Source organism: Trematomus bernacchii, unplaced genomic scaffold (genome assembly GCF_902827165.1).
Source record: "Trematomus bernacchii unplaced genomic scaffold, fTreBer1.1, whole genome shotgun sequence".
Lineage (NCBI taxonomy): Eukaryota > Metazoa > Chordata > Actinopteri > Perciformes > Nototheniidae > Trematomus > Trematomus bernacchii.
This window is the reverse complement of record NW_022988043.1, coordinates 25,129,946-25,143,497: the sequence shown is the minus strand read 5'-3', so window position 1 is coordinate 25,143,497 and position 13,552 is coordinate 25,129,946. Positions and strand designations below refer to the sequence as shown.

The window sequence follows — 13,552 nt, the reverse complement described above, 5'->3', positions numbered from 1 at the left end:
AGGTGGCCCACACCCCAATGTTTGCAGTCAATGTTTGTATGTCAATCAACCACTTTAAGGTAACTTAAAGTGGACCTATCATGCTATATTATAATAATATAGTGTAGGACCATACCTATATAAGGCATATTTATACTTTTTTCTTTTCAAAATACCAAACAGATCATGCATTTTAGCCATGCCTCATTTCGCTCAATATGCACTTTTTTACCCCTGTTTTTGCAAGGGCAGATTCTGTGAGAACAGCACCACCTACTGGCCTGGCATATGTACTACAGCGTCTCCAGCGCTTTCGAACGGCAATGGCCGTGGCTGTCTCCTCCTGATTGGTGGAGTTGGCCCAATAGCCGTAGCGCCACCGTCCTGACGGTGTTCAAATCTGGATCAGTTTTTATCAGATCCGTTGCAGCCCCTTTTTTAGAGATTTGGGTATGGAGGAAAATAGAGAGGGTTGTGTTTTCTGACACTTGGTGAGTTCCCTGGAACACCGGGGACACATATTCATGTATAAAAGACGTACAAAAGTGCATTTTGCATGATAGGTCCCCTTTAAATTAACGTGTGTTTTATTTTTAATTTTGTTTTTTAAGATATATCTGTTGTAATTTATTGTCGTTTATTGTGATTTGTAGTAATGTGTTTTTATTACATGTACAGCACTTTGGCTCGACCAAAAATCGCTTTTAAATGTGCTTTATAAATAAAACCTGATTTGATTTGATTTTACCTGAATGTCACCTGTGACAAACTTTTAAAGACACCTAAGATCTGACTTCTACTACAAATGATTTCTGTTGTTTGGAGGCAGAAATGTGCACTCAAGAAACAAGCAATGAGCGAGCCACTGACTTCACCTGCTGAGATCAGAGTCTTGCCACTGCATGAGAAGGCCTCCGAGCCGATGGTAAAGTCGATGGTGGTCTGAAGGTACTTGCAGTCCTGACTGACAGTAGCGATGAAATGCCGTGTGATGTAATCGTACAGCCGCCAGCCATCACTTCCTGTGGAATAGCAGAAGAGACAGAACCTGGGTAAGAGTCTGAACATGGAGGGGTGTAAAAATATTAAGGTCAGGGGTCGTGTCTGATAATGCCTGAAGGACAAACAGTTAACAGTTCCAAACAGCAACACTTGAACACAGAGTGAAAAGCTTCCGGGGGGGAGGGGGGGGGGTCCAACACTGGCTGAAATAGGACTGCTGTGGCCATAACATTTAAAATATATATATATATATATATATATATATATATATATATATATTTAACATACATTTTACTTTCACAACTGACATACAAGGCTCACTCACCCAGCTCCCCTTCTGAGGCAGCACGCATGGGGGTGATGGGGGGGTGGTCTCCAACATCACTTCCTTTCCTGGGACGGTTCAATCCAGTTGAAAGCAGAGCCTTCACCTGACGGAGGTAAAAGGTTTTTGTAGAATGATACATGTATGCATGTCCACCTTTAGGCTTCGTATCCAGGGACCAGACTCAGGGACACTTTCCTCCCACAGGCCATAACACTGCGAAACGCCCGAGCTCTGCAAAGTGCCTCCATAAAGCATTCATCGGTTTGCTTCTTAAAATGTATTTATCTTAATAGTTATCACTACAATAAACAGTATTTTATTTCATTGTACAGCATTTAAAATTTGACATTCTGTTCTTGTTTATATCATATTATATTTACATGTATGTAGACTCCTGCATTTACTTGGTCACTTACAACATCCTCTGCACTATTTAAGCTTATTGTATTTATTTACATGTACAGTATATAGTAACTTCATCTGCATTTCTTGATCATTGGTCTCCCAACATCATCTATACTGTTATTCTCCTCTATTCTACTCTGTTTCTTCTTGCACTATTTGTATTTTATTTAAAAATGTGTTTTAATGTTATATATGTATTATGTTGCACTGTTGGAGGAGCTTGGGACTTTGCCCTACACTGTAGCTACTGAATCTTTTAACAGCCTATGAATACAAATACAAACAAGGTGTATGTGCACACACACACTGCTGTGGTTAGTTGAAGGTACGAGTCCTCACTGCTGCTCACCTCCTCCGCCCAGTATGGATTGCTGCTCTGCTGCTTCAGCGCGCCCTTCAGGTCAAAGTTCTCTGGGTAGTGGGTGGTCTCAGTGCGGGGGTAGCTGATGTAGCCCTGTATGTACAGACGTTCTGCTATCTGCATAGTATGCTGGGGACTCATGCCTGAGACATCAACAAGTATCACATTAGCTTCTCTTCTCCTCACACCACAGAGCTTTGCTTACTTCATCTCGCTGAGTGCCAGACTCCTTCAGAATGCTGGTTCACTTGTATCTTGCCATCAAGACAATTGTTTCTTATATTCAAAGTTTTAAAAACGATTTAAATATAACATTTTCCGGTAACACTTTATATTAAGGTACACAAATTAACCATCAACTAGTTGTTAATTAACATGCATATTAGCAGTATATTGGCTCTTTATTAGTCATTATAAAACACTTATTAATGCCTTATTCTGCATGACCATATTCTACAAGTAATAAGCCATTAGTTGAGAGTTTTTCCTCAATAACCCTCTAATTAGTGCTTATTTATTGTAAGTAAGGAAGTTGTTGTACATGAGTTTTGGTCTTAATAGGCTCAATATGGGCCTAATAAGGCAGTAGTACCACAAGAATAGTTATTCTCCCATAATAACACTTAACAAATATGATCTATTCTTATGTAACAAGACATGAAACTATAAGTGTTAATTGTGTCTAAATAACTAATTTAATAAGAATTAGGTATTTGCGTTTGAATGTCAGTGGACTGCAAATAAGTCAATAAAGGAGCATGGCTGCTCATTCCCTGGCTCTCAAAAGAGTTTGACTGGCTGTTTAATCTATGTTCACACTGAGACAGGACAACACATAGAGAGAACAGTACACCTATTGTGTAAGTATACAAGCAGGTCACACAGTATGATCACAAATACATAAACTCTGTTAAAAATCTGTTTCTATTAAAAAGTACAGGCTGCATATGTGTTCTCAGCCTTGGAGAAACTTGACATGTTTTGGGATGTGTCTGAACCTCTCTTTAGTGGTTCATTAATAAAACAGATATTTCAACGTGTGCCTACTTTGTTCATGTACTGTTGAGGTTAATTTCAGTAGTTGTGTGCTATAATGTATTTACAAAGTGTGAAGAGGAGGCAACTTTAGAATAGGGAACCTGTTCAGGTCAATTAGAGTCAAATTACTAGCTTATTGGTTATGAACAAGACTTCACTTTAAAATAGGGAACATGTTCTTAGATAGAAATATCCAATTAGAGTCAAACTACTAGCTTATTGGTTATGAACAAGACTTCACTTTAAAATAGGGATCATATTCTTAGATAGAAATACCCAATTAGAGTCAAACTACTAGCTTATTGGTTATGAACAAGACTTCACTTTAAAATAGGGATCATATTCTTAGATAGAAATACCCAATTAGAGTCAAACTACTAGCTTATTGGTTATGAACAAGACTTCACTTTAAAATAGGGATCATGTTCTTAGATATAAATACCTAATGTTGAGTTATTTAGACACAATTAACACTTATAGTTTCATGTCTTGTTGCATAAGAAGAGATCATATTTGTTAAGTGTTATTATGGGAGAATAACTATTCTTGTGGTACTACTGCCTTATTGGGCCCATATTGAGCATATTAAGACCAAAACTCATGTACAACAACTTCCTTACTTGCAATAAATAAGCACTAATTAGAGGGTTATTGAGGAAAAACTCTCAACTAATGGCTTATTACTTGTAGAATATGGTCATGTAGAATAAGGCATTAATAAGTGTTTTATAATGACTAATGAAGAGCCAATATACTGCTAATATGCATGTTAATTAACAACTAGTTGATGGTTAATTTGTGTACCTTAATATAAAGTGTTACCCATTTTCCTTATCCAAGAGTATGGCATATGTGAGTTCTTCATGTTCAAGTTCTGAGTTAATCCTCCCATTTGTCCATCAACTTTTATTGAAAATAAACCTAAAAGGGCATCTCCTATATTTCACGCGCAAGGATAACACCTAAATATTGAATACCCCATATGTTTAGTGATATTTAAAACACAATGATTTGTAAATAATAGTTTTCATGGGAGGATTAACTCAGTAAATCAGTTCTATAAGATTCAATAAGATACTGTATTTACCCGCCTAAAAGTAGTAGTATCATTTTATATTGGGTATATGAAAATGCAAATGCAGATCCAACTGTTCCGATTGCATTAAAAGGTTTAAAAAAGGAATTAAATGTTTTGCATATGGTGCAGTGATCTTTATAATATAACAATGTTACTAATATTACATTCAAGAATATTCTGCCTTGCTTACAGTTTTGTGTTGTAACGCATGTATCAAGATATGTATTGTGATCCCAAACTCTTGCAAATACAGAACCCTTCTACAGGTTTTGAATAGAAAGTCCTACTATTTTGAAGAAAGATTCATATTCTAAATTACTCATTAAAAAAGCAAAAAACAAACAAACAATAATTAGTCATCTTCCTCTGTGCAGTAGAGTTACATTTCTGTTGAAAAACGATTCCCACCAATGAGCATACCTAAGGAGGAGCTGGCCACTTTCAACATCTCCACTGTGTTCAGGGCCTGGGGCCTCTGCTTCGCCTTCTCCTTCTTACTCACAGACTCCACCTGGATGAAGAGGGGCATGACACAGCGCACGTCAGGGATCCACTAAATTCAGCTCCAACTCTGGCTGACCTCCAAGAATCCATAAAGGAAAATAATCAAACAGGTGTAGCACTGCAGATTATCTTGTGAAGTTGGGCCAGTTGAAGTTTCCCTGAAATGTGTTGATTTCCAATACAGGAACAATTCTACAATATACTATTAAAATGTCCTAATGCCAAGTTCACAATTACAGAGCCCCTAAAGGTTCAAGGGGAAAAAAAGTATCTTGTGTGCACGGTATACTTTCTCGTGCGCACAAGATACTTTCTTATGGTTAGACATATCGAACTGCCCAATTATTACGCCATATTATTAGTTGTATGAAGAAGATGTCAGGTCGCCAGGGCGTGTGTGTGCATTTGTTTTCAGAAGATATTATGATCGTGTCCTTCGTTCCGGTGCACTCCGACAGGACTAAGCAGTATCGAGATTAAGATTAAACAAACTTCTTTCACTTGGGAATACACATATACCTATGGAGTTAGCCAGATGTGTGTCAATTACTGTTCATGGTCATTTGAAAACAAATGCCTGTGTCGGACACACACATACACCGAACACACACACACACAGAGCGGAGCTGAGCAGAGCACGAACACACACACATCATGCGCCCTGGTGACCGGACATCTCCTTCATAAAACGAGTAATAGGGGGAATAATCGGGCAGTTCGATGTGTGTAGAGGTGTGTGTGTGTGTGTGTGTGTGTAGAGGTGTGTGTGTGTGTGTGTGTGTGTGTGTGTAGAGGTGTGTGTGGTTAAAACGTAGCAGCCTCGATCTCTATTCAGCTGTTCTAATGAAGGTAAACACAGTGAAGGCGCTGCGTAAAAGGCACAGCTCTCTGCGCGCAGATAGCAGATACTGTGAGAGTCACGGACATGAATTCATAGATCAAAGCAGACGGGTTTACAGACTCTCCTGTTTTGCAAATCCGGTGCTTAAACAAATAGCTCTAAACCCCTGGCCGAAATGTCCCTAAAATGAAGTCCGAGTTTGATATATATCTCAAATAATGTATGCTGCCATTTCCCCACATAAACATAACAGTCTGCAATGAAACGGTTGTCTCCTGTGTGCTCCACTTCCTACTCGGCGCACCGGTAACTTTCTCGTGCGCACGAGAAAGTATATCCTGCGCACAAGATACTTTTTTTCCTAGAACCTTTAGGGGCTCCGTACACAAACAACTTTCAGGTCTTTAAAATGCAATAGTGTTATGAATTCACATGGCTGAGCGGCACAGAGGGTCAAATTAAGATCTTTGAACAGGAAAACTCAAGGACACATACATTCCATACACAAAAGGTAGTAAATGATTGGGCTACAGAGAAACAGTTTTCCATTGATCCTATGGAGACTATAAAAGATGATACTGCATGCATCCAGCTTCTCAACGGCTTACATCATATTTTTACAAGACTTTAGATAAATAATTAACTTTCTCCTACCTGAGCCACCCGGGATGTCTTAGCCAGGTTGACGAACATCTGACCCACCTCCCTGTCGAAGACCCTGACCCTGCTCCAGTCCAATGTCAGAGGGCTGTCCTTTCCTTTGAACACCTGACAGAAACACAGCATGCCTGTCAGTATAGCGGAGGAGGATGAGACTGATGCCGCTGTGTAATGAGGGGAAATCTGAACTTTACCTTTGCCTGAATGACCCAGTAAGTCTCTGGTTTAAAAGACTGGATCTTATCATGGCGTTCCACGCAGAAGCCCAGTGTTGGGGTCTGGCATGGTCCAAATGAAATCAAGGTGGAGTCCAGATTGCCGTACTTACCCTGGAAATACTTTGTCTGGAACCTGAAAAATATTTAACCAACAAAGGACAGGCTTAGATTATATTTGATATTACCTTAGATCATAAACAAACTCTTGGAAGGAAATCTAAACCAACACTATGGATCAACCGAAATATCAGAATCTAAATCTGATTACATTTTTATTATCATTTCCTTTTAATCTGTTTTTAGACTACATAAAACTATAGTTTAGAACAGTGGTTCTCAACTGGTCAGGCCTCGGGACCCACTTTTTCCTTTGTCAATAAATCGCAACCCAAAATTTTTAACCACTCAAATATATTCAACAAGATATCGTGCTGTAATATATACGCTTTTCAGCATACAATATTAAAGTGAAGTACAGTGCATATAACCCTTCACAGAACTAAAGTATGCTTTTAAATAAGGTTTAATGAGATGATGGAATCAAAGCTGAACTGTATAACATCAAAAAGCACACATGCTGAAAACCCAACCCCCAGGAGATTTTTAGAAATACTAACATATAAACTACGCATTCTGGTACGCTCTGAGAAGAAAATAAATTAATCTATTACTACCCGACATATTAATAATATTTTATGCCATTGTTTGTTTTTCACTTTGTTCTGACAGCTTGCTGCTCCACACAGAGAGAAGAGCAAAGAGGAGATAGTCTGTGTGACTTACTTTAAATTGTGGGTAAGGGTAGATAGCCCCCATTGTTCTGTGACCTGTCAATCATCAAACCGGGGGTCATATTTCATTATGTGTTCATTTTTATCTGAAGTTGTACCCATGGATGTATAAAGAATACTTCTACCGCAAAGTTATTCTCCACTTCCGGCAACAATCTTGATTCTGATTGGCCAGAAGACTCGAAAAAACATCAGCAAAGATGTTTTATTGAGAAGATGATCACTACGTGACAAAATAAAAGATTTTATTTTTTTCTTCACTCACATCTGCGACCCACTCGAAACGGGTCCGCGACCCACCAGTTGAGAACCACTGGTTTAGATGTCATGTCATGTAGATTATGTTTTCCCATAATGGGATGGTAGGTAATTCTAGGAACAATTTGCTTTTATTTCTTTGATTATAAATAAAAACAAGGCATCAGAAGTGTTGGGGGTGACAGGCAGCAGTGAGATGTGTGTCTGGGCAGCAGTGAGATGTGTGTCTGGGCAGCAGTGAGATGTGTGTGTCTGGACAGCAGTGAGATGTGTGTGTCTGGACAGCAGTGAGATGTGTGTGTCTGGACAGCAGTGAGATGTGTGTGTCCTGACAGCAGTGTACCGGGTGAAGGCGCAGCCAATGCGCAGGTCCAGCTCCTGACGTGCGTCCACTGACAGGGCTTCATTGCGGTTGGGCTCTCCCAGGTGATCCATGGCATTCCAGATGTCAGTGTCCGTGATGGAGCTGAATTTGGCTCGGTAAACACTCTGCTCCCTAACTCTGTTCATCACTGGCTGGATGGCATCCAGTACCTGTAAGGCAAGAGAAACAGTGACAGAACAGTCAAAAGCTAAATAACCAACTATAGCATAGTTCAGTAACAGGCGGACCTATAATCAGGGGTGCACATAACTTGTACGCAGGTACGCATGCGTGGCAAAAATATGAAATGCGTAACGTTACTTTTGTCACTGCGCACCTTTGCGTACCTGATGGGTCATCAAAACAAAAGACATATTTCGTCTACACGTGTTTCTTGTAAACACTCAGTGGAGTAAACTATTTAATTAGACATGTCCAAAAAACTAAAATACATTAAGCAGCCACTTTGGCGTTTTGCTCCCTGTTAAAAATCTTCGGACGTTCTTGGACTGATTGAACTGGGTGCTGGCCGAGCCGCGCAGGCCATAACCGACGGACTGGTGAAGCCTTTACAGGAGGCAGGCTTAGATCATTGGATGACACAGTTGGTCGCCGTGTGCACAGACAGGGCTGCTTGTAACGTCGGTATGAACAACAGAATTGTACCAAAACTACGCCAACTGGCTGCGGAGGGAGACTGGAGAACTGCGTAAAATCTGCTGATCACAACGTCCTTAATGTGAGACTTTTAATCGATCTGTGGTCAAGCTGCTGCAGTTTTATTTACAACAAGGTGGCGCAAAACACACAGCTGCAATCTTACTCAGGGTGTTAAAGGAAGAGTTTGAAATCAGACAGAGGTGCAAGAAGTACTCAGCTCTTGTGTAGCAATACTCTGTTACAAGTAAAAGTCCTGCATGCACAACGTGACTCAAGTAAAAGTAGAAGTACTCAGATCTTGCACTTGAGTAAAAGTAGAAGTACCAGAGTGTAGGAATACTCTGTTGCAAGTAAAAGTCCTGCATTCAAAATGTTACTTAAAGGTGGGGTAAGTTTGAGAAACCGGCTCGAGATACACTTTTTGTTATATTCCATGGAATGCTCTTAACATCCCGATAGCAATGAATATCTGAAGTGCTTTGACAAAAAATCCATAAGAAAAAGTCATCTGTGGAAGCCGTAATACTGTAAAAAGTACGACCAATTATCTGAGCCGGCCCGGCTAAAATAACTGGATGGCCTACCTGCCTGTCAGCCTTCCATCTGTGCACAAACTTATCTCGTGCCCTCATTGGTCATGTGCGCGTTCGTGTGTGTTGGAGGAGGGGCTCTGTAAGGAAGTGGCAGATTTTCTCCGGCTGTGTATTTTCAAATTCTAGCGCACTTGAGCTGGTTTCTCCAAAATGACCTACCCCACCTTTAAGTAAAAGTGTTACCTCTGAACTGTAGTGGAGTAGAAGTACAAAGTAGCATAAAATAGAAATACTCAAGTAAAGTACAAGTATCTCAAAATTGTACCTAAGTACAGTACTTGAATAAGTGTACTTAGTTACTTCCCACATCTGAAATCAGATATGAATTCAAGTCATGTCATTTCTTAGTATTTGATCCTTCAATTTGGCCTCAGGAAATGCAAGGACTTTTTTTGGCAACAAGTTTGGAGAAAGCAAATGGGAGGCTTAAACGGGGACAGGGAGGAAGACTGCAGTATCTTCATCATCTACCATGCAAGAAGTGGAAATAGAGGACAGTGAAGGAGACACTGAGGAGGACAGTGAGGAAGACTGTTGCATATCCACAGTATGTTACTGTATATCTGTATAGTTCAATGTTAATTGACAATAAATATTGTTGTTTTTTGTTTTTTTTAAATTGTACTTTCTTTATTTGATTGGCAGTCAGTTGTTGATGACATGCAGACGTTGATAAAGCTGCAGGCTACTTCAATATATCACACTAATTCATAAAGCAACTTAGACATGTTGATGTTCCGGACCTTTGCATGGGGACATTTTCTCTAACTGGACCTCGTTGAATTTTAGTTGAATACCCCTGAACTATAAGAATCAATCAATCAAGATTATTAGAATGGGTTCAGATACTCTTCTAAGCTGCACTAAATCAAACCTGTGTCAAAAAAGAAGCAGCATCAGCGATGAATTGATTAAGTGGAACAGTCAGATTGTGACAATGCCGTGTGAAGCGTGAAGAGGTGGATCGCACAAATCACTTGAAATGGGGAGCGTAATGTATATTTCAAACTGTAGATTTAGTTGGAGTGAAAAGAATACTCAGTATTAAACAATATGATATATTCAGTTAGCAGTCAATATAAGTGTGATGTCAGCCCACTAACTGCATCAGATGTGGTCAAACTGAGCGATGAGGAATACGTGTTCCTGCATGTGAGGAAATTCTGATCATCTGCAGTGCAGTTTAACCCAATGAGAATACAAGTGCTACTTAAGTGCACTGAACAGCAACATGTCATCTCTTCCTTTTGACTAAGCAGACTCCTTTTCAGCAAAAGAAAATGAGCAGAACCCAAAAAGCAGCACTGACCTAGGATTAGGCATGTTGTGAACCATGCCGTCTGAACTATTTGTATATCGAGATTAAATAACAACGGCAGTACAACCAAAATAATGTTTTTAATACCTAGTGAAAAGAGCCAAGGATTGGATGTCCTTTTATACATAACATCTTCAGATAATGCTCGCATTAATAGCAGGTTTGAATTCGGCCCTGAATTACCTCAAAGCAGATGTTCTCCCCTTCTTTATCACAGTCCAACCATAGAACCACGTAGTCACAGCCTCTCGCTTCAACCTGACATGACACCAGAAATGTGGGGTAAGCACCACAAATATAATCCATGAAACACTGACATCCAGATGATTAATAAGAATGCTGTGAGCTCCAATGTCTTCTGAAAATCAATATCTGGGTCACTTACTTGGAGGAACTTGACCATGTTGAGTTTAGGGTTGGCCTCCTTCTTTTCTGTCGGAGCTTTGCTAAAGAGTTCTGCAGGGTCCACCTTGTCCCAGTTGTTGTACTTCCCTAAAAAAACAACAACAAAGCCTAAACTGTAAGAAAGGACAAGAAATGGGAGCTAAATAGGTTGAAACACGTAAAACGATACGATTAATACTTTATTGTCAGATCAAGTCTGACATTTTTCAGACATTTTACATATGTTACAGCAGCTCCATCCTCAAATATTAAGCGGGGGAAACAGACAATTAACACAACAATACAATCACTGAAGACAGTATGTTCAAGAGCTTCTAACGTACATTTATAAACTCTGTATTTCATTTGAGGATTGACTGGTGCACAAAGGAGTGCTTCAGTCTAACCCTATTCAATTGTGGGATCTGTATCTCCAATTTGATGGTAACAATTCATATTTACTGTTAAATGGTGTTTTTAGTTATTACTTTTAGAAAGGTGTAATGGTACATTCAATTAAGAATGTTCATGTTTAAGATGTTGATCAGGTCATGATTAGGGATGTACTGATAACGTTTTTCCTTTTCTGACACAGATTCAGAAAACTGAACTCTTAAAAACATGTTATTACATTATTAAGCACTGCAAGGAAATGTCATCAGTGAAGGTTGGGTGGGTTAGGGTGAGCAGGAGATGATACCCACCGATGAAATCCAGACTCATCACATGTCCACACACAGAAGTCATCTTAAAGCGTACACTTTGGCCCTGGAAGCTGCCGGGGTATTCGTGCACTGAGCATGCTCCGTTGAGACCCTTGCGACTTGTACAATTTCCTTAAGGCCAAGGATAAAAGATAATGTAATTAGTCAAAAGTCTTTTAAAAAAGGTGCAGGTTTTATAGGCCCATGAAAAAAACATTTAAATGCCCACCTAACTACATAAAAATGCAAAGGCTTACACATAAATGATCAATTGCAGAGGTAATTAATATGGTTGAAACTCTGAAAAGATCCAAACCAACACAAGTATTGTGTGTACCAAAGCCTAATGTGTTCCAATGTATTTGTCCAAAAACTATTAAAAACCAGATGTTAGAGGGAATTAATGAGCCTGTTATTGAAAACATATAGTTAAAACATATAGCCTTCTACTAAAGATGTAGTTCTTCAGTAGAACCCAATAGCCGCTTTCACACCAAGTACTTTGCCGTACTTAGTTCCCAGCACTTAGTACACCCATGGAACTAAGAGCCGATCGCGTTCACACCGGAATAAGTTCCCGGAAGATTACGCAAATGAAGCCGCTGACGTCACTTCGTCTTCTTCTGCTTTGGGTTTACTGGCAGGCCGCAAACAACTTCACGGCGTATACTGCCACCCGAAGTCCCCGGCCGGAAGTCCCCGGAGTTGGGGACTGGCTTCAGTCGAAGCTGCTGGGACTCCCAGCAGCTTCTACTGAAGCCCTCCGAGTAAATCGCCAGAACGCCGACACCTGTTTTTTTTTTTGCCATAAGTTATTCTCTCTCCGTTGGTGCGCGGGCTAATGCTAATGCTAATAATGCTAATGCCAGCAAATACAATGGCGGCTTCAAAAAACTTTTCAGAGTTTTACGGGGCGTGGTTTGCACTTCGCCCAGCCAATCAGAAATTGGTACTTTTTCTCCCCAGGATAGTCCCACCTCTCTAGCAGGCACTAAAAATGGGGGTAAAAGTTCTCTGAACTAAGTTCTCTTTTTGGTGTGAACGCAAAATTCCAGGCACTAACGGAACTAAACGGGAAAAGTACGGGTAAAAGTACTCCGGTGGGGATGGGCACATCAAAGACAGGGTTAGGAAGACAAAAAGTCTTAAGAGTTGGACCAACACTTAGAAACTCTCTTTTCATAGGATTTGGAGAATATATAAATATTCCCATGTGTGAATCAGGCCTGAAGGAAATTCTGGGATTAAAGCTTTAACAAAGTGTAAACTTCATGAAATGTAACCTTTTTCTAAATGTAATAGAAATGTTGTAAATCTTTTGGAAGAGAAACAAAAGCCATTTGGGGCTATTTGTGATTTCTACTGGTAAGAAGTCTTTGACCACGTTTACACGGAGACGAAAACGAACCTTAGTCGATATCAAAAAAGTCTTCCGTGCACACGGAATCGGCTCAAGAAACGTGTCCGTCCAGATGAGACCGCTCGACCCGCTGGATGCCCGCTTGTTGCTGATGGTTGTGGTAGAGGAGCTGTATATTTTTGCACTAACATCTGTAGCATGGTCAGTAGCGTCTGGAGCACGAAAGCAACCCTGTGATCCGCCATTGTTGTTGTTGTTGTTGGCGAAACACGCGGGTGACGCCGGGGTGAGCAGCAGAGGTGGGGAGAGGTGGGGCTATGGCGTCATCGTTATCAGGAAATGATCGTATAGGACGTACACATGGAGCCGTTTGGCCCCCCAGAGCGTTTCGTCCGCAGATCTACCCACCTTGGGACCCGTTACCGCTTGAGGGCTCAGTTTCCGCGGTTCCGTTACGGCCTCGTGTGGACGAACCGTCCATACAATAGAGAACTGTAGCGGATACAACACTTTTCGTCACCGTGTAAACGTGGCCTTTGTATGCTAGGGTTTTGTGTATTGCCCTATAGATCATGTTGTATGACCTGTAAGTGTTCTATTGTTGTCTTTTAATGGAACTTTTAGTTCCGCAGGGTAGTTTTTTATTACAAAAATAATATATTATTTTAGTGAGAACAGTGGACACGGACTCTTTGAGACAGACTGA

General features: G+C 40.3%; 1 protein-coding gene across 1 annotated transcript in view; it reads right to left on the bottom strand.

The window, feature by feature from the left end:
• The window catches only part of top3b (DNA topoisomerase III beta), a 39,926-nt gene that overhangs the window by 8,416 nt on the left and 17,958 nt on the right, over positions 1–13,552 (bottom strand). Inside the window, exons 2-11 of the mRNA XM_034118367.1 lie at positions 11,487–11,618; positions 10,784–10,890; positions 10,582–10,656; positions 7,807–7,997; positions 6,391–6,547; positions 6,191–6,304; positions 4,612–4,702; positions 2,064–2,218; positions 1,307–1,412; positions 855–1,001 (exon numbers count right to left, since the gene is read on the bottom strand). Of these exons, the coding sequence (XP_033974258.1) occupies positions 855–1,001; positions 1,307–1,412; positions 2,064–2,218; positions 4,612–4,702; positions 6,191–6,304; positions 6,391–6,547; positions 7,807–7,997; positions 10,582–10,656; positions 10,784–10,890; positions 11,487–11,618 (1,275 nt within the window). The remainder of the gene's footprint in view (positions 1–854; positions 1,002–1,306; positions 1,413–2,063; positions 2,219–4,611; positions 4,703–6,190; positions 6,305–6,390; positions 6,548–7,806; positions 7,998–10,581; positions 10,657–10,783; positions 10,891–11,486; positions 11,619–13,552) is intronic.